Source organism: Rhinopithecus bieti, unplaced genomic scaffold (genome assembly GCF_001698545.2).
Source record: "Rhinopithecus bieti isolate Rb0 unplaced genomic scaffold, ASM169854v2 scaffold_16234, whole genome shotgun sequence".
Taxonomy (NCBI): Eukaryota; Metazoa; Chordata; class Mammalia; order Primates; family Cercopithecidae; genus Rhinopithecus; species Rhinopithecus bieti.
Window position 1 is genome coordinate 635,601 of NW_016808946.1, and position 21,296 is coordinate 656,896.

The window sequence follows — 21,296 nt, forward strand, 5'->3', positions numbered from 1 at the left end:
TATATATATATATATATATATGAAGACTGAAGCAGCAAAAAAAAGAAGAACACTGGGGTAACAGATAAAAGGTGCAAGAAGTAGCCATCCTCTACATCTATCCCTCAGTCTGGGGACCCAAGGGAAGAGCCTGGGGATGTCAGAACCCAGCTGCCCTGATGAGGGCTTGGACAGAGCTAGGACCCAGTCCTCTGTGGAAGGCCCTTGGCCAGTTGGTGCTGTTGTCTCGGTGTGCACAGTTGCTAGCTCTGGGGGTACGAGACAAAGCTGAAAACTGGAACCAACTGCTACCACTGACAGTAAGTACAAGGTCCTAAATCCCTTGTTTCTCCTTCAGTTTTCCAGTTCTCCTGCAGCACCTCCTATTGGCAACCCTAGAGAGAGCAGGCTGCCAAAGGAAAGATTCTGCAGTGCCAGCCCCAGAATCACAAAGCCAACTGCAAAGAGTGCATGTGGGCCACGCATGGTGGCTCCAGCGAATAATCCCAGCACTTTAGGAGGCCAAGGTGGGAGGAATGCTTGAGCCCAGGAGTTGTAGACCAGCCTGGGCAACATGACGAGACCCCATCTCTATGAAAAATTTAAAAATTAGATGCCTGTTGTCCCAGCTACTAAGGAGGCTGAGGTGGGAGGAAGGCTTGAGCCCAGGAGTTAAAGGCTGCAGTGAGCTGTGATCTTGCCGCTGCATTCCAGCCTGGGAAACAGGGCAAGACCCTGTCTCTAAAAAAAATAAATAAATAAAATACAAAGATTGGGTTTCGGCCGGGCACGGTAGTTCACACTTATAATCCCAGCACTTTGGGAGGCCAAGGCCGGGGGATCACCTGAGGTCAGGAGTTGGAGACCAGTCTAGCCAACATGGTGAATCCTAGTATCTACTAAAAATAAAAAGTTAGGCCAGGTGCGGTGGTTCACGCCGGTAATCCCAGCATTTTGGGAGACTGAGGTGGGCGGATCGCAAGGTCAAGAGATTGAGACAATCCTCGCCAACTTCACATGGTGAAACCCTGTCTCTACTAAAAATACAAAAATTAGGCCTGGCATGGTGGCTCATGCTGTAATCCCAGCACTTTTGGAGGCCGAGGCAGGTGAATCACCTGAGGTCGGGATTTCGAAACCAGCCTGACCAACATGGTGAAACCCTGTCTCTACTAAAAATACAAAATTAGCCTGGCATGGTGGCACATGCCTATAATCCCAGCTACTCAGGAGGCTGAGGCAGGAGAATCACTTGAACCCACGAGGCAGAGGTTGTGGTGAGCCAAGACTGAGCCATTGTAATCCAGCCTGGGCAACAAGAGCGAAACTCCATCCTAAAAGCAAAAATTAGCTGGATGTGGTGGCGCACACCTGTAGTCCCAGCTACTCAGGAGGCTGAGGCAAGAGAATCTCTTGAACCTGGGAGGCGGAGGTTGCAGTGAGCCGAGATCGCACCACTGCACTTCAGCCTGGTGACAGAGCAAGACTTCATCTCAAAAAAAAAAACAATTAGCCAGGTGTGGTGGTGCATACGTGTAATCCCAGCAACTTGGGAAGCTGAGGCAGGAGAATCACTTGAACTCGGGAGGCGGAGGTTGCAGTTAGCCGGGATCTAAAAAACTAAAAGAGTGGGTTTGGAGCTATGGGACAACAGCTGACTAGCTATACTGTGACATAAGAATTTAATTTCTAGAAATTTATTCTGTGGAAATAATTATGAATATTTGTAAGTGATGTTCTCCACAACATTATTTATAATGCAGTGTAGTGAAAACAATAAAAACAACTGGCCGGGCTTGGTGGCTCAATCCTGTAATCCCAGCACTTTGGGAGGCCAAGGTGGGCAGATCACTTGAGGTCAGGAGTTCAAGACTAGCCTGGCCAACATGGTAAAACCCCGTTTCTACTAAAAATACAAAAATTAGTTGGGTATGGTGGCAAGCACCTGTAATCCCAGCAGAGGTTGCAATGAGCCGAGATGGCACCACTGCACTCCAGCCTGGGCAACAGAGTGAGACTCCGTCTTGAAAAAAAAAAAAATCATGACTGAAATTTCTGCCAGTTGTACATAAAAAGTTGTACGTTATCCATAAAGTGGACCTATGTGAGTCATAAAAAATAATGTGTTATTTATGTTAAGTGGTTTAGCAACAAAAAGTCAAGAAAATGAAACACTGTGTTCACATTTACATTAGAAAAAAGTAAAAAAGAAAAGAAAAAAAAAAGGCCAGGCTTGGTGGTTCTCATCTGTAATCCCAGCACTTTGGGAGGCTGAGGCAGGAGGATCACCTGAGGTCAGGAGATGGAGGCTGAGCCTGGCCAAAATGGTGAAACTCTGTCTCTACTAAAAATACAAAAAAATTTAGCCAGTCATAGTGGTGCACACCTGTAGTCCCAACTTCTCTGGAGTCTAAGGCAGAAGAATCGCTTGAATCAGGGAGGAAGAGGTTGCAGTGAGCCACGATCATGCCATTGCAATTGCACTCCAGCCTGGGTGACAAGAGCAAATCTCTGTCTCAAAAAAAAAAAAAAAAAAAAAGAATGTAGGGAAGGACATATACCAAAATATTAACAGTACATTGGTTATTTTGAATGGTAGCATTATAAATAGTTTTATTTTATTTTATTATCTGAACTTCTTTTTTTTTTTGAGACGGAGTCTTGCTCTGCCACCCAGGCTGGAGTGCAGTGGCCGGATCTCAGCTCACTGCAAGCTCCGCCTCCCGGGTTTACGCCATTCTCCCGCCTCAGCCTCCCGAGTAGCTGGGACTACAGGCGCCCGCCTCGTCGCCCGGCTAGTTTTTTGTATTCTTTAGTAGAGACGGGGTTTCACCGTATTAGCCAGGATGGTCTCGATCTCCTGACCTTGTGATCCGCCCGTCTCGGCCTCCCAAAGTGCTAGGATTACAGGCTTGAGCCACCGCGCCCGGCCTGAACTTCTTAATTTTTCTACAGTAAACGTGTGTTGTTAGTAGTAAAGATAAAACAATTTTAGTTAAATTTAGTTTGTAGTCAGTGTTCTGGGCCTGTCAGTGTGGCTTCAGGATAAAGAGAGAATGAGAGAGAGAGAGAGAGAGTGTGTGTGTGTGTGTGTGTGTGTGTATGTACACACAACAGAACTGGGCCTGTTGCCTATGAGACCCGTGCTGGGCCTAGTGGAGGCCTGCTGGGAATGTTCCAGAAGGTGATGGGTGGGGGTTGTTCTCTCTTTCGTCTTTGCCATGTGTGCCCTCTGGCCTGGACCACCTCTGTAGTCATGGATGGATGACATCTGTACTAACAATAGCCACCACTCATTGAATGCTTACTAATCCTTTCACTTAATCCCCACAGCAGCCCTAAAGATAGTACTATAAATACCTCCACTTTACAAATGAGGAAACTGAAGCTTAAAAGGGTCAAGAAGCTTTGCTGAAGGTCAGTGGCTAGCAAGTGGCAGCAACCTTGCAGATGCCCTTTAGCACAGGTGCCCCTGACCACTACAGCTACTAAGGGACTGGTGTGAGGGTACCCCCGAGGGAGGAATCACAGACATAGTCCCCAGTGCTCATCGCCTCCATGTGAAGACCTGGCTGATTAGGTCCTGGTCCCGAAGCAGATGGGACTCTCAGATATAAATTAGAGTTGCCACACATAAGATCAGTAGGTGGAACAAGCTCCTCTTACACCACACAGATAGTATTTTAGCTTAGAAAATGCTCAAGTTAGGCTGGGCGTGGTGGCTCACACCTGTAATCCTAGCACTTTGGGAGTCCGAGATGGGTGAATCACTTGAGGCCAGGAGTTAGAGACCAGCCTGGCCAACATGGTGAAACCCCGTCTCTACTAAAAATACAAAAGATTATCTGGGTGTGGTGGCGGAGACCTGTAATGCCAGCTACTTGGGAGGCTGAGGCAGGGGAATTGCTTGAACCAGGACCTGGGAGGTGGAGGTAGTGAGCCAAGATCTTGCCACTGTACTCCAGCCTGGGCTACAGGGACTCCATCTCAAAAAAATAAAAAAAAGAAAGAAGGCAGCAAGAATACCTGGGGGGAGGAGAGAGAGGTTTAACACAAGTCTAGTCCACTTATGGCCTTCTGGAACAAGGACCTGGGAATTAGAACTTGGGCTGGTATGATTTTGATGGAACAGTACAAGTAAATAAGAAGAAAAGAAAATGTTAGGAGAAATGTATATTGTTTCATTTCCTTTCCTTTTTTTTTTTTTTTTTTTTTTGAGGTAGGGTCTTGCTCTGTCATCCACGCTAGAGTGCAGTGGCACAATTACAGCTCCATGCACTCTTGACCTCCCGGGCTCAAGTGATCCTCCTATCTCAGCCTCCCAAGCAGCTGGGACTACAGGCATGTGCCACCACACCTGGCTAATTTTTGTAGTTTTTGTAGAGACGGGGTTTCACCATGTTCACCAGGCTGGTCCCAAACTCCTGAGCTCAAGTGATCTGCCCACCTGGGCCTCCCAAAGTGCTGGAAATACAGATGTGGGGCCCTGCTGAGATACATATTGTTACATAATAAATTAACAACATTTACTTAGTCTCTACTATATTCAGAATTTGGTGCAGATATTAGGGGCATGTTAGATGATGTGAGGCATTGGGTTGGTCCTCCGGGATCTTCCTCTTGTAGGCTGTCCTTATGTCAGCACACCACACTGTAGCTCACACTTTTATACAATTAATAAATGACATTTCGTTTATTTTAAGGAAAGGTTGACTTAATGAATATACATAAGTACTTTCAGATCTTAATATGATAGGTGTTAATTATCTTATTCTTTTGTTTTTAAATAGCTGTTTTCTTTTTTGGTCACACACACAAAAGTATGTTCTTTGGAAAATATAGAAAATATGAAAGACAAGGTATAGTGGCTCACACCTGTAATCTCAGTACTTTGGAAGGAAGAGGTGGGAGGATCACTTGAGGCCAGGAATTTGGAACCAACCTGGGCAACATAGAACCTATCTGTAAAAAAAATAAAAATGAAAAAAAATGTTTTTGAGATGGAGTCTTGCTCTGTCGCCCAGGCTGGAGTGCAGTGGCATGACCTTGGCTCACTGCATCCTCTGTATCTGGATCTCTGTATCTGGATTCAAGCAATTCTCCTGCTTCACCCTCCCGAGTAGCTGGAATTATGGGCACACACCACCATGCCCACCTAGTTTTTGTATTTTTATCGATAGTAGAGGCAGGGTTTTGCTATGTTGGCCAGGCTGGTTTTGAACTCCTGGCCTCAAGTGATCTGCCTGCCTCAGCCTCCCAAAGTGCTGGGATTATAGGCGTGAGCCACCACACCTGGCCATAAAAAATAAGCCGGGCGTGGTGGATGCACCTCCAGTCCCACCTACTTGGGAAGCTGAGGTGGGAGGATCACTTGAGCCTGAGAGGTTGAGGCTGTAGTGAGCCATGATCACACCACTGCACTTCACCCTGGGCAATAGAGCAAGACTCTGTCTCCTAAAAAATAATAATAAAATAATCGGGCATGGTGGCTCACGCCTGTAATCCCAGCACTTTGGGAGGCCAAGGTGGGAGGATCATGAGGCCAAGAGATGAGACCATCTTGGCCAATATGGTGAAACTGCATCTCTATTAAAAATACAAAAATTAGTTGGGCATGGTGGCTCATGCCTATAGTCCCAGCTACTCAGGAGGCTGAGACAGGAGAATTGCTTGAACCCGGAGGCAGAGGTTGCAGTAAGCTGAGATCGTGCCACTGCACTCCAGCCTGGCGACAGCGAGACTCATCTCAAAAAATAATAATAATAATAATAAATTAAAATTTGCCATGAATTCTGAAATTTCTCATGCCTAAGCTTTTGCCATTTGGACAAACAAGTTTGATTTTCATCCCTCTGTAGTAGGTATAGGGATGGTAGACACATTGGTTTTTTTTCAACACCAAAAATGGTCAGGCCGGGTGTGGTGCCTCAAGCCTGTAATCCCAGCACTTTGGGAGGCCGAGACGGGCGGATCACGAGGTCAGGAGATCGAGACCATCCTGGCTAACACGGTGAAACCCCGTTCTACTAAAAAAATACAAAAACCTAGCTGGGCAAGGTGGCGGGCGCCTGTAGTCCCAGCTACTCGGGAGGCTGAGGCAGGAGAATGGCGTAAACCCGGGAGGTGGAGCTTGCAGTGAGCTGAGATCCGGCCACTGCACTCCAGCCTGGGCCACAGAGCGAGACTTCGTCTAAAAAAAAAAAAAAAAAAAAATGGTCAATACATACACACATTTAAGAAGTACGTGGCCCTCAATAAAATCAAACCTAACTTTTTATCTGCTGAAGGATGTCCATTTGAGGTGCCATAGATTTTCTGTAAATTAATGACTTAAAATTAGGTGGGGGAGTATGATAATTCAACTTTTGGTCGTTGGTAAGTTGACGCTGTCCTAATGATGGGAGTTTTCCTAGCCCCGTTCCATTCGGTGGTGTGTCATTGTCATATCTTCATTGTGAAACTTTTGTCTTTAAAAGCAATTTATAATTTCTGTCCTGCCTTACATGCAGGGGTGCAAAATTTCACCGACTCTCTGATTTTGCAGATTTACCTTCACTCACTGTCATTGTTGGGGCAATAACTGGATTTGGAAAGTAAGAAAGTACATATCCCTCAGTCCCTTTGTCTTTCTTCTTTAGATGTTGAGCATACCGGAGCCACCAGCGAGTTTTATGACAAGTTCACAATTCGCTATCACATTAGCACCATTTTTAAAAGCCTTTGGCAAAACATAGCTCACCATGGCACCTTTATGGAGGAGTTCAAGTGAGTATGGGGCCCCTTGTGTCACAGCTTGCTTTCTTGCAAATCGCAGGTAGGATTGCAGCTTAAAAGCTGGCACAGCTGGGTTCTGGTGGACTGTTTGCTTGGTGGTCTCAGACTCCTTTTGAGTTTACGACAAGGTGCCACTAAATGTGGGCAGGATTTTTAAAATGGCTTTGCTTGCAAGATATTGCTGAATTTTAGATTTGTCAAGATACCTTGGAGGTGGTACACAAGCAAAGATCCTATAGGGCAGAGAGTGGTGGCTCACGCCTGTAATCCCAGCACTTTGGGAAGGGCAGAGGAGGGCGGATCACTTGAGGTCAGGAGTTCAAGACCAGCCTGGCCAACATGGTGAAACCTCATCTCTATTAAAAATACAAAATATTAGCTGAGTGTGGTGGCACACGCCTGTTATCCCAGCTACTTGGGAAGCTGAGGCAGGAGAATTGCTTGAACCCGGGAGGCAGAGGTTGCAGTGAGCTGAGATTGTGCCAGTGCTCTCCAGCCTGGGCCACAGAGCAAGACTCCGTCTCAGAAAAAAAAAAAAAAAAAGAAAAGAAAAGATCCTATAAATATGCTGAGATGTTGGGTTAAGTGTTTTTTTGGTGTTTCTATGATGACAGTGTTAAATGAAGTTGTCAAAATGAGTGAAATGAAATCTTAGTTCTTGAACGTTGGAAGGACTTTAGATTTTGCAACAATTAGGTCAGAGCTGTCATTTAAAGTATCATTCTTTGTGGTAAGGCCCTAAACCTTAATTAAAGACTTTTCATATACCTACCTGAAATCTGAGTGACTGCTTAAACCTGGACATTAGTAATCCCATCTAAATTATCTGTCAGTGTCTAAAAACAAAAGGGAGATGAAGATGCTGAACTCTTGGATTATTCTTCAAAAATTTTATCCCATCTAAGGGCCGGGCGCGGTGGCTCATGCCTGTAATCCCAGCACTTTGGGAGGCTGAGGCAGGCGGATCACGAGGTCAGGAGATCGAGACCATCCTGGCTAACATGGTGAAACCCCATCTCTACTAAAATACAAAAAAAATTAGCCAGGCGTGGTGGCGGGCGCCTGTAGTCCCAGCTACTCGGGAGGCTGAGGCAGGAGAATGGTGTGAACCCGGGAGGTAGAGCTTGCAGTGAGCCAAGATCACGCCACTACACCCCAGCCTGGGTGACAGAGCGAGACTCTCTCAAAAAAAAAATGAGTAAATAAATAAATAATAATTTCATCCCATCTACTTGGATCTTTTGCAACCCATGTTAGATCTTTGATCAAATCTAGCTATACTTGTTAACCGAATTACTAATCAATAATATACATATTACCAGTGGAATAACTATTTGCTAGATAGATTTCTGCGGAGCAAATTCTTTAACTTTTTGTTTCCATAAACTGCTCTTATGATCAGAATTGTGTTCCAGCTAAAGCCTGGCACAAGCTTAGGACACGAGGCAGGCCCATGGCTTGGTCTGAATGGTGCTGATTGGAGCACTTGTCCTGAACTTGCCATGTTCCTGAGATTGAGGCCTCCTGTCCCTGTTCACAGGAACTTCTCTTCCCCAGGCATGGCTTACCACCTCCCAATTGCACAGTTGTAGACCCTGAAATGTAGCTTCTTTTTCCTCTACGAATCTGGCAGCTCCAGAGTCTAACAGAGGTAGGCCAAGCTATTTCAGTTCACCGACAAATTCTCATTATAACATGATTTGCAGAACAGTTCCTTAGATTGGAAGCTTCTGGTTCTAAAGTAAGTTAATATCCCACTTTATCAATATTACAGGTTCCAATTTTTCTTCAGTGTGTCAGTCTTTGTGATAAGGAATAACTATATCAGTAGTTTTATCTGTTATATGTGGTTAATTATTTGCCTTTTCTTGGTATATTGGTGAGTATCTGCGTATTTCCTGTTCTAGTCTGAAGAAAGTGTTTTCTCTCCTTAAAAACACTGAGGGAGTGAACTGGGTAAGCTAGGTAAGCTAGGTAAGCCTGCTCTGGGAAGCGGGGTGGGGGAGTCAGCATTTGCTGGTTTTCCATGGTGTGACTATTTCCTCCATTGCCCAATTTAAGGTGCCAGGGGAATCTGGTTATCAAATTCTGGAATATTTAGCACTTGACTGTCATCAACCATGCAAGATGGCTCCAAACACCACTGGAATGAGCTTATCATAAACAATTTAAAAGAATAACAAAAATCCAGGCCAAGTGCGGTGGCTCATCTCTGTAATCCCAACACTTTGGGAGGCTGAGATGGGAAGAACGCTTGAGCCCAGGAGTTTGAGACCAGTCCTGGCACCATAATAAGTCCCTGTCTCTACAACAAATACAAAAGTTAGCTGGGCGTGGTGGCGTGTGTCTGTAGTTCCAGCTACTTAGGAGGCTGAGGCAGGAAGATTGCTTGAGCCCTGGAGGTTGAGGATACAGTGAGCTGTGATCGTGCCACTGCATTCCAGGCTGGGAGACAGAGCAAGACCCTGTCTCAAAAAGGAACAAGATTAACAAAATCTAAAGAGAAGCTTGGTAGTCCTTGAATTCCACAGTGCCTGACGTGTGCCAGGGTGGGCAGGCTTTTAGGGTGAGACAGTTGCAGTGTGGGTGGAGGCGCCTGTTCCCTGGGATTTGCAGTGGTGTTTTGCTTCAGGGAGATGTATGACCATGCACAATGTAATTGCCTTTCCAGCTCCGGGAAGCAGTTTGTTCGCTATATAAACATGTTGATAAACGACACGACGTTTTTGCTTGATGAAAGTCTGGAGTCTCTGAAGCGAATCCATGAAGTGCAGGAAGAGATGAAGAACAAAGAACAGTGGGACCAGTTGCCCCGGGTGAGGACGTGGTCCAGAGGCTTGGACAGCTTTGCAGGCTGTCTGCCTCCGGACACGGGCAGAGCTGCTTTGGGGCTGCATTTGTGGGTCTGATGATATGCGAGCTGACTTGCTGGGATTTTCCTTCCATGAAATCATATTGCAGGGTTGGAATAGGAAAAATCTGAAACACCTTATCTGAAGCTAAGAAATGGGTTGAGAAGTCTTTGAAAATGTACACTGAAAACTTTCTCTGCCTTTTTAATTTTAAAGGACTTTTTTGGAGAAGAGCTTTTATTGTCTGAATATATTAAGATTCATGAACATAATCAGGAAAGAAATCTCTAGAATGATGTCTGCTGGACCAGAATTTGATTTGTGCCTATGGGCTTCTCCAGGCAACTGTGTGAATCACTCAGGATCCTGGTGGGGTGTTTTTTCCTTTCAGTTGATCTTGGGTTTTAAATTCAGTTATTAATAGAACAGAGGCCTGGCTTGCCAGGTTCCATGGAAAACACGTGCTGTGCCAGTGCCAGTGCTCTTTCCTGACGTGCGTAGCGGCAGCTGAGATACATCCTTGGTTGCTTATGAGGCCCTTGACAGTTGCTGGTGACTCCTTAGATTGGCTTAGGTTTATTGATTCTGTTCTTGGAATTGTCAGGCTCAGAATCAGAACTGATTTCCATAAGGGGTTCTCATGTCAAAGTGGGGAGGACTGCTTTTTCTTCACTTTTTCTTTTCTTTTCTTTTTTTTTCTGAGACAGGTTCACTCTTGTTGCCCAGGCAGGAGTGCAGTGGTGCAATCTCGGCTCACTGCAGTCCCTGCTTCTCCACTTCAAGCGATTCTCCTGCCTCAGTCTCCCGAATAGCTGGGATTACAGGCGCCTGCCACCACGCCCAGCTAATTTTTGTATTTTGTTTGTTTATTTGGTTTTGAGATGGAATCTAGCTCTCTCACCCATGCTAGAGTGCAGTGGCGCGATCTTGGCTCACTGCAACCTCTGCTTCCTGGGTACAAGCGATTCTCCTGCCTCAGCTTTCCGAGTAGCTGGGACTACAGGCACCCGCCACCACACCTGGCTAATTTTTTGTATTTTTAGTTTCACCATGTTAGCCAGGATGGTCTTGATCTCCTGACCTCATGATCCGCCCTCCTCGGCCGCCCAAAGTGCTGGGATTACAGGCGTGAGCCATTGCGCCCGGCCAACTTTTGTATTTTTAGTAGAGACGGGGTTTCATCATGTTGGCCAGGCCGGTCTTGAACTCCTAACCTCAGGTGATCCATCCGCCTCAGCCTCCCAAAGTGCTAGGACTACAGGCATGAGTCACTGTGCCCAGCCATTTTTTTTTCTTTTTTAATTTCAACTTTTATTTTAGATTCAGGGGATGGGGTACATGTGCAGTTTTGTTATATGGGTGTATCATGTGATGCTGAGGTTTTTTTTTTTTTTTTTTTTTTGAGACGGAATCTCGCTCTGTCGCCCAGGCTGGAGTGCAGTGGCCGGATCTCAGCTCACTGCAAGCTCCGCCTCCTGGGTTTACGCCATTCTCCTGCCTCAGCCTCCCAAGTAGCTGGGACTACAGGCGCCCGCCACCTCGCCCGGCTAGTTTTTTGTATTTTTTAGTAGAGACAGGGTTTCACCATGTTAGCCAGGATGGTCTCGATCTCCTGACCTCGTGATCCGCCCGTCTCGGCCTCCCAAAGTGCTGGGATTACAGGCTTGAGCCACCGCGCCCGGCAATGCTGAGGTTTTATGATTCAACGTGTCCCCCAGGGAGTGAGCATAATACCTAATAGGTAGTTTTTCAACCCCTGCTCCTCCCTCACTCCCCTGTCCCCAGTGTCTATTGTTCCCATCTCTGTCCATGTGTTTAGCTCCCATTTACACCTGCTTTTCTTCTTATCTATTAAAGTTCTACCCATTCTCTGAGTAAGGTCCTATCCAAATACTCACTCAGGTTTGTCTTCGCCAATCAGCATAGCTGAAAATTCTCACGTTTCTCCTTACTTCTGTAACACCCACTTTATACCATTCGCAGTGCTTGGTATGCCCAGCTTATATTTTATTTACTTATTTGTTTTTTTATTATTATTAATAAATGGAGACAGAGTCTTGATCTGTTGCCTTGGCTGGAGTGCAGTGGCAGGATCATAGCACACCACAGCCTCAACCTCCTGGGCTCAAGTGGTCCTCCTGCCTCAGCCTCCCAAATAGCTGGATCTAAAAGCATGCACCCCCACGCTTGGCTAATTAAAAAATGTTTTTTTACAGAGACAAGGTCTTACATGCTTGCTTCAGCAGCATGTATACTAACATTGGAAAAATACAGAGAAGATTACCTTGGCCCCTGCTTGAGGATGACATGCAAATTCATAAAGCGTTCCATCCTTTAAAAATAAATATTAGGCCGGGCGCAGTGGCTCATGCCTATAATCCCAGCACTTTGGGAGGCCAAGGCAGGTGGATTACAAGGTCAAGAGATCAAGACCATTCTGGCCAACATGATGAAATCCCATCTTTACTAAAAATACAAAAATTAGCTGGACGTGGTGGCACACACCTGTAGTCCCAGCTATTCAGGAGGCTGAGGCAGGAGAATTGCTTGAACCCAGGAGGTGGAGGTTGCAGTAAGCCAAGATTGTGCCACTGCACTCCAGCCTGGGTGACAGAGCGAGACTCCGTCTCAAATAAATAAATATTAAAATATAATATTTTAATATTTAATTGCTAGTTTTCCCAAGCTGGTCATATATTTTATTTACTTATTGTTTTGATTATTAAATTGTTATTTTTTATTTTGTTTTGTTTTATTTTTTGAGAGAGTCTTACTCTGTCACCCAGGCTGGAGTACAGTGCCGCAATCTTGGCTCAATTTCTGCCTGCTGGGATTACAGGCATGCACCACCACGCCTGGCTGATTTTTGTATTTTTAGTAGAGATGGGGTTTTGCCATGTTGACCAGGCTGGTCTTGAACTCCTGGCCTCAAGCGATCCACCCACCTCAGCCTCCCAAAATGTGGGGATTACAGACATGAGCCACCGTGCCCGGCCTTATTATTATTATTTTTTAATAGAAACAGAGTCTTGACTGGGCATGGTGGCTCATACCTGTAATCTCAGCACTTTGGGAAGCCGAGGCTGGCAGATCACCTGAGGTCAGGAGTTTGAGACCAACCTGGCCAACATGGCAAAACCCAGTGTCTACTAAAAATACAAAAATTAGCCAAGCATGGTGGCAGGCACCTGTAATCCCAGCTACTTGGGAGGCTGAGGTGAGAGAATCACTTGAACCCAGGAGGTGGAGGTTGCAGTGAGCTGATACCATGCCACTACATTTCACATTTCAGCCTGGGCAACAGTGCGAGACTCTGTCTCAAAAAAAAAAAAAAAAAAAAAAAAAGAGAAGAGAGTCTTGCTCTGTCGCCCAGGCTGGAGTGCAATGGCAGATCTTAGCTCACTTCAGCCTACAACCTCCTGGCCTGAGGCAGTCCTCCCATCTCAGCCTCCCAAAATGCTGGGATTATAGTTGTGAGCCACCATGGCCGGCCAGCATATATTTTAGATGTTGGAATGCAGGTCTATAGCACAGTCGTAGTCAGTACTTAATAGCATTTGTTTATGAGCCAACTGAACAAATAATACTGATTTTTCCTATGTTAATGGATGAAAAATGCACAAATAGTTCCAACAATTGCTATTTCAGAAATAATTTTTATTTGGCTTTGAAGTCGCTTTCTCCCTCCCACTGCCCTGGCTGTTCCTGCTCATCTCCCTGACGTCTGAGCTTGGTGAGCTCTGGCACTTGGCCCTCAGGCTTCAATTTCTTTCCCACTAGTGCTCTCTAGGTTAGTGATCCTCAGCGAGGGCACTAGTTGGAATTTTGAGCCTAGTGGAATTTGGTATAATAAGAACTCATGATGAGAAACCATCCCATATATTGCAGGACATACAGAATCTCTATTTCCTGCCATTTAATGCCAGGGACGTACCCTCCTACCCCTAGCCATCAGGCAACGAGAAATACTCCCACGCATAACCCGACGTCCCCTGGTGAAAATCACTGCTTGGTGAGCTCAGGTATTCCAAGTCGTTAAATACCTGTATTCTAAAGACTCCAGAATGGATCTCCCCAGCTCAGATTTCACCTGACTACAGACTTGTAGACCCAAGTATTTGTCTAATAGGTGTCTCAAACTCACCACGTCCAAAACGGAACCTTGATGTTGTCCATATCTCCTGCCTGAGTCTGCCCAATCTCAGTACATGGCGCCTTCATTCTACCAGCTGCTCAGGCTCAATACTTTGGAGTTGTTCTTGATTTCTCTGCGTCTCTCAGCAAATGCCTCTAGGCTCTGTCTTAAAGCATGTCCATTATCTAACCTCTTCTCACCACCTCCAGACCGTTGGCATCTCTTACCTGGATTATTGCAGTAGCCCACTGCTTGGTCTTCAGCCTCCACTCTTGAGCATGTCCATATCAGGGATGGTGTTAAAAATCTCAGTCTGGGCCGGGCGCAGTGGCTCAAGCCTCTAATCCCAGCACTTTGGGAGGCCAAGACGGGCAGATCACGAGGTCAGGAGATCGAGACCATCCTGGTGAACACGGTGAAACCCCGTCTCTACTAAAAAATACAAAAAAACCAGTTGGGCGAGGTGGCGGGCGCCTGTAGTCCCAGCTACTTGGGAGGCTGAGGCAGGAGAATGGCGTAAACCCGGGAGGCAGAGCTTGCAGTGAACCGAGATCGCGCCACTGCACTCCAGCCTGGGCCATAGAGCAAGACTCTGTCTCGAAAAAAAAAAAACAAAATCTCAGTCTGATCAATATCGCCACTCAGCTCAGCCATTTTGGGCATCCCTTCTCACTCAGAGCCAAATCCCATGATGAGAGCAGCCTACAGCATGCAGCAGGACCTGGCCCCACAATGTATTTCTGCTCTCAGCTTCGGACAGTCTCTCCTCCACTCACTCTACCCCAGCCAGGCTCACCTCCTGGCCCTTCCACTGACACGTGAGGGCTCTTCCCCCTACCTGGAATGCTCTTCCCCCAGATTTTCCTGACTCCTTCAGATATGCACTCCCTCAAGGAGACCTTCCCTGACCACCCTTTCCAGAGTAGCATTCCCTGACCCCTGACCCTGCTTCATTTTCCTCATCACTGTCAGACTTACTGTATCTGTTTGGGTATTTGTTTCTATGAAGCGATCCTCCCTAATGGAATCTAAGCTGCATGAGGGTTTGGGAGCCTTAATATTCTATGTCCAGTACCCAAAGGCTGTGGAAAGGCCTGTTGAGACACCCAGGTACACATTTAGGTAGTTCACGCCTGGCTGTTCTTGTGTCTCTCCTGGCGCTGCCTTTCTTTCAGTGGACTCATTCTTGACCAGGGAACGGCAGGTCCCCCAATATCCCTGCAGAATGTCCATCAAGCATGGACTGGAGCACTTACCCAGAGGGCACTCGCCAGCCAGCTTCAGCTACTCCAGCTGTGTTCCTTTCCCAACAAGAAAAGGCCTCTGAACAGATGTAAGAATTGAGGCTTTTCCTGGTGGGTCTGTGTTTGATCCATTTCAGAGCCTGCAGTGCAGTACCTGATAGTATCCGTTTCAGAGCCTGCAGTGCAGTACCTGATTGTATCCATTTCAGAGCCTGCAGTGCAGTACCTGATTGTATCCATGAGTCAAACAGCTCTTATCATCTCCTCCCCAGTCCATGGCAGAGTTGAAGGAGGAGACTGCGCCAGAGGCAAGCATGCTGACAGTTCTGTGGTGTGACAGCCTCACAGTGTGGAAAGACAAAATTTAAAAAGCTTAGTAGTACACAGACACTTATAGAGGCAGAGAGGCAGACCCCGTAGGCCTCAATACTGTGGCACACTGCATCTCATAGTTTTAAAATAATGAAGACTGGCCGAGCATGGTGGCTAACACCTGTAATCCCAGCACTCTGGGAAGCCTAGGTGGGTAGATCACTTGAGGTCAGGAGTTTGAGACCAGCCTGACCAACATAGTGAAACCCCATCTCTACTAAAAATACAAAAATGAGACCAGTCGCAGTGGCTCATGCCTGTAATCCCAGCACTTTGGGAGGCCGAGATGGATGGATCACCTGAGGTCAGGAGTTCAAGACCAGCCTGCAAAACCCAATCTTTACCAAAAATACAAAAATTAGCCAAGCATGGTGGCATGCACCTGTAATCCCAGCTACTCAGGAGGCTGAGGCAGGAGAATGGCTTGAACCCAGGAGGCGGAGATTGCAGTGAGCCAAGATCCTACCACTGCACTCCAGCCTGGGCAACAGTGAGACCCTGTCTCAAGATAAATAAATAAATAACAACAACAACAACAACAAAGAATTAGCCAGGCATGGTGGTGCACTCCTGTAATCCCAGCTACTTGGAAGGCTGAGGCATGAGAATCACTTGAACCCTGGAGGCAGAGGTTACAGTGAGCCAAGAGTGTGCCACTGCACTCCAGCCTGGGTGACAGAGCAAGACTCTGTCTCCAAAATAATAATAATAATAATAATAATAGAAGGCCGGGTACCGTGGTTTACGCCTGTAATCCCAACACTTCAGGAGGGAGATCACCTGACATGCAGGAGTTCGAGACCAACCTGACCAACATGGAGAAACTCCATCTCTACTAAAAATATAAAATTAGCTGGACACGGTGACATGTGCCTGTAGTCCCACCTACTCGGGAAGCTGAGGCAGGAGAATTGCTTGAACCTGGGAGGTGAAGGTTGTGGTGAGCCGAGATCGCGCCATTGCACCCCAACCTGGGCAACAAGAGCGAAACTCCGTCTCAAAAAATAATAATGATGATGACTAAGTAAAAGTTATTATTAAGAGAAATAAACTGCCCTTTCTTAGTACCATGATGTGTGTCAGATACTATATTCGATTCTCTTATTTCATCCTGCATAGAAGTTGATGGTGACTTTCTTTTTTTGAGAAGGAGTCTGGCTCTGTCACCAGGCTGGAATGCAGTGGTGTGATCTCAGCTCACTGCAGCCTCCGCCTCCCGGGTTCAAGCAGTTCTCCTGCCTTAGCCTCCTGAGTAGCTGGGACTACAGCTGTGAGCCACCATCCCCAGCTAATTTTTGTATTTTTAGTAGAGATGGGGTTTCACCATGTTGGCCAGGATGGTCTTGATCTCTTGACCTTGTGATCCGCTCACCTCGGCTTCGCAAAGTGCTGGGATTACATGCATGAGCCACCGCACCCGGTAGATGGTGACTTCTTTTATCATTGAGGAAGCGGAGGCTCATGGGAGTTAAATAAGGCACCAACGTCACCTGGCTGGAAGTCTCAAAGAGCTCCGAGGCTTGAAAGGATGAAACTTCAGTTATCTGGGATGAAACTTCAGTTATCTGAGAAATTTGCTGTGGTGGGTGGTTCCATCATTCCCTAAGCATGTTGGATTTATCGCGCACTTTCCAGTTACGCGCTTGGCACTTTGCTGAGCTGATGACCGGGACCGAGCCTTACTTGGCGATTGTTCGATGTGTCCTAGGATCAGCAGCAGGCCCGTCAGTCTCAGCTTGCTCAGGATGAGCGCGTGTCCCGCTCTTACCTCGCCCTGGCCACCGAAACTGTGGACATGTTCCACATCCTCACAAAGCAGGTCCAGAAGCCCTTCCTCAGACCGGTGAGTAGAAACCAGGGGCTCTGTTTGGTGGTTTGGACTCCACATTCAGACTCTCTCACTTATAACTTCAGCAGTTGTTGAAGTCCTGGAAATTTTAGTATCACAGTCACCAATAAGTGAAATTCTGTTACTGATTTTGTTCCCAGTTATGCTAGTTGATACTAGACTCTGTTGATGGACTAAAGAGTAGATGTCTGACGTCACCACATAGTCTACAGCTACTTCCAAATGCCTTAGTGCACTTTCTGCTTAGATAGTACGTTGGATTATTCATGTTGATGTCATGACATATTTTTACCATTATTGATTCCTATATTTTATTCATAGAAAAAGCATAAGGTAACAGCCGTTGACAATGGAAGGATATTAAGTAGAATAATTGAAACCGTGTAAGATCTTTGGCTCTCTCAGTTGTACCTTTGTTACACTCAAGAAGCCAAAGGTTAATGAGAGCCGGCTATCACTAAGGTTTATGGTGGATTGCAAATAGTCAAAATGTTTGTCCTCAACTAACGAGACCTGGTTCCTGTTACTAAAATTGAAACTGAGCAGCATCACTGAAGATCTCTGCCCTGCTTCAGCCACCCCCACCACAAAGTTGAGAAGTTTTATGGTGTGGCCAGGACAAGTGTAATGAGGAAGGCAAGACGGGGATCTAAGATTTGGTAGCCATTTGCCTGTGTGGAGACATGTTTACTTTGCAATGGAATACGATATATACTGTGTATTTCTCCTGATTTTCTGTATTTGCTCTTACCTCCATTATGTGACTTCTGTTATCTCCAGCAGAGGCACTATTGCCACTCCCTGGCCTGGGGACAACTCTTTTCCACTCTTTCCACTTTCCACCTCATGTCTCTTCATAAACAGATTTCAGTTCAAGACCCATGGAACACGAAACAAAACAGCTCACTGCCCAGACACTGGCGTCCCTTCAAGGTTTGCAGAATTCTGTGAAAGCCAGATAGTAAATAGTTGATTAATTCCTCTTTAACAAAGTCAACACTCGCCTGTTTTGTAGACTCGTTGGGAAGATTAAGCGAAAACACACATAGAAGTACCTGACCTAAGGCTGGCATGGTGGCTCATGCCTGTAATCCCAGCACTTTGGGAGGCCAAGAAGGGTGGATCACCTGAGGTCAGGAGTTCGAGACCAGCCTGGCCAACATGACAAAACCCCATCTTTACTAAAAATACAAAAATTAGCCAGGCATGGTGGGGCGTGCCTATAATCCCAGCTGCTTGGGAGGCTGAGGCAGGATAATCACTTGAACCCAGGAGACCCAGGTTGCAGTGAGCCAAGATCACGCTACTCCAACCTGGGTAATAGAGCAAGACTCTTCTCAAAAATAAATAAATAGGCCGGGCACGGTGGCTCAAGCCTGTAATCCCAACACTTTGGGAGGCCGAGACGGGCGGATCACAAGGTCAGGAGATCGAGACCATCCTGGCTAACACGGTGAAACCCTGTCTCTACTAAAAAATACAAAAAACTAGCCAGGCAAGGTGGCGGGCACCTGTAGTCCCAGCTACTCGGGAGGATGAGGCAGGAGAATGGCGTAAACCCGGGAGGCAGAGCTTGCAGTGAACTGAGATCCGGCCATTGCATTCCAGCCTGGGTGACAGAGTGAGACTCCTTCTCAAAAATAAATAAATAAATTAATTAATTAATTAATTTTAAACCTGCTCATAGACCTGAGCCATCTGTACACCATAGCCCTGTTCTTTTGGCTCCAGCCTTGTGCCCGTGCCTGCTGTGATACTTTCATTTCTTTTGCTGCACTGTTTACTATCTGGCCTTCGCAGACAAAGTATAAAGGCATTTCACTTTGCAAACCTTTAAGGTTTGCATTTTCACCTTCTTCGCTGACTAGCTCAGATCTCTCCTACTTCAAACAAAATGACCAACTCTGTCCTGTTCTGACTCCTTTATTTTACAACTTCTCAACAATGAAATACAGGAGTACTCTGTGCAAAAGCAAATTCTTGAAAAGCTAAGTATATGTCAAATTTGAATAAATCCAGTTATTACATTTAATGAAAACCTTGTGACTGAAAGGAACGCTTTCATGACTCCCTTTTATGGCCAGTGTTTAATGCTCTCTAAGCCACATCTTCCTGTTTCAGGTTTGCTTAAAACCATTTATGGGCCGGGCGCGGTGGCTCAAGCCTGTAATCCCAGCACTTTGGTGGAGGCCGAACGGGTGGATCACGGAGGTCAGGAGATTGAGACCATCCTGGCTAACACGGTGAAAACCCCTCTCTTACTAAAAATACAAAAAAAAAACTATGCCGGGCGAGGTGGCCGGGCGCCTGTTAGTCCCAGCTACTAGGGAGGCCTGAGGCAGGAGAATGCCTGTGAACCCGGGAGGTGGAGTTTGCAGGTGAGCTGAGAGCCGGCCACTGCACTCTGCACTCCAGCCTGGGCGACAGAGCAAGACTCCGTCTCAAAAAACAAAAAAAAAAAAAACCATTTATGCCGACCGTAGTGGAGGTACTGAGTCACCTTGTGAGATTCCTGATAGATTATTATTATTTCCAGTGTTTCAATTTTACTCTGTCTCATTGACTAGATTTAAAACTATTCCAAGACATAACTTCTATCTTCTTTCCTTGCTTTACTTTGTTATCTGTATCTGATAAGTACATAAGAATGGCACAGACTGAACTGCCAGGGACTTTTAACATTTAAGGGGGAAAAAGTTGATGAAATATTGGCTGGAAGAACTGACTCAAAACTTTTTTGGCTCAGATAATGGTAAGATTTGTATAATTTTCTCTCTTTTACTTGTTTCTCAATGAATTTGGAGTGATACTTTTTTAAATTAAAAGCATAAATTTAAAGAAAAGTTTGGCTTCTGTTGGTATTTATAAATAAATATTTCATCAGCCTGCAACATTCCATTAAGTATTAGAATTATCAGATCGGAAATGGGGAGTAAAGTTGGAATATAGTGTTGTCTTTCTTCAGCTTATGATACACAGCACCTGTACGGATTCTTTGAAGACTAATCCAACCAATTCCTGTTCCTCCACTGAAATGGGAGGTTTTGGTCCTTTTCACTTGTCTCAACAGCATGAATTGTCCTATTATCCTGTGATTTCCTAGGAACTTGGACCCCGATTGGCTGCAATGCTGAACTTTAATCTTCAGCAACTCTGTGGCCCCAAGTGCCGTGACCTGAAAGTTGAAAACCCTGAGAAGTACGGCTTTGAACCAAAGAAGCTGTTGGACCAACTGACGGATATTTACTTACAGCTGGACTGTGCCCGGTTCGCGAAAGCCATTGCTGACGACCAGGTCAGTGAGTTGAGCTGGTCTCTCTGTGAGTTTACTGGCAGATTTGGAGATAATAACCACAGTGGCCAGGGAACTTGTCTGGTATCAGTGAAGATGAATGGGTTGTTTTCCTCTGAGTGTGAAGAGTAGATTTGGGCTGGGCGCGGTGGCTCAGGCCTATAATCCCAACACTCTGGGAGGCCAAGGCAGGAGGATTGCTTGAGGCCAGACTGCAGTGAGCCATGATTGCACCACCACACTCCAGAATGGGCGAGAGAGTGAGATCCGGTCTCAAAAACGCAGTGGCTTATACCTGTATTCCCAACACTTTGGGAGGTCGAGGAGGGCAGATCACGAGGTCAGGAGTTCAAGACCAGCCTGGCCAACATGGTGAAACCCCATCTCTACTAAAGATACAAAAAATTACCCGGGTGTGGTGGTGCATGCCTGTAATCTCAGCTACTCGGGAGGCTGAGGCAGGAGAATCGCTTGAACCCAGGAGGCAGAGGTTTCAGTGAGCCGAGATTGTGCCACTGCACTCCAGCCTGGGCAACAGGGCGAGACTGTCTCAAAATAAATAAGTAAGTAAAAAACAAAAGTAAATAGCAGATTGGGTGCTCTGATCCCTTTCCAGTTGAGTTCTTACCCCATCTTTTTAAGGGCCTTCTTCACAAATCTGTTACATTTCTAAAAAGAGCCCGATTTCTCAAGGGATCAGAATCTTCCTCCCTAGTCTCCTGCTAGAGTGCTGTTATTTTTGGGGTTGTCCGGATTGAAAACCTCGTGTGGTTATCTTTACATTCTTCCCTTTCCTTTA

The 21,296-nt window shown here is 46.1% G+C and overlaps 1 protein-coding gene across 3 annotated transcripts in view; it reads left to right on the forward strand.

The window, feature by feature from the left end:
* The window catches only part of UBE4B (ubiquitination factor E4B), an 81,050-nt gene that overhangs the window by 50,684 nt on the left and 9,070 nt on the right, over window positions 1–21,296 (forward strand). For all 3 annotated transcript variants that reach the window (XM_017888005.1, XM_017888006.1, XM_017888007.1), the window contains 4 exons: window positions 6,618–6,744; window positions 9,425–9,569; window positions 17,065–17,199; window positions 20,309–20,500. In XM_017888005.1, the coding sequence (XP_017743494.1) occupies window positions 6,618–6,744; window positions 9,425–9,569; window positions 17,065–17,199; window positions 20,309–20,500 (599 nt within the window). The remainder of the gene's footprint in view (window positions 1–6,617; window positions 6,745–9,424; window positions 9,570–17,064; window positions 17,200–20,308; window positions 20,501–21,296) is intronic.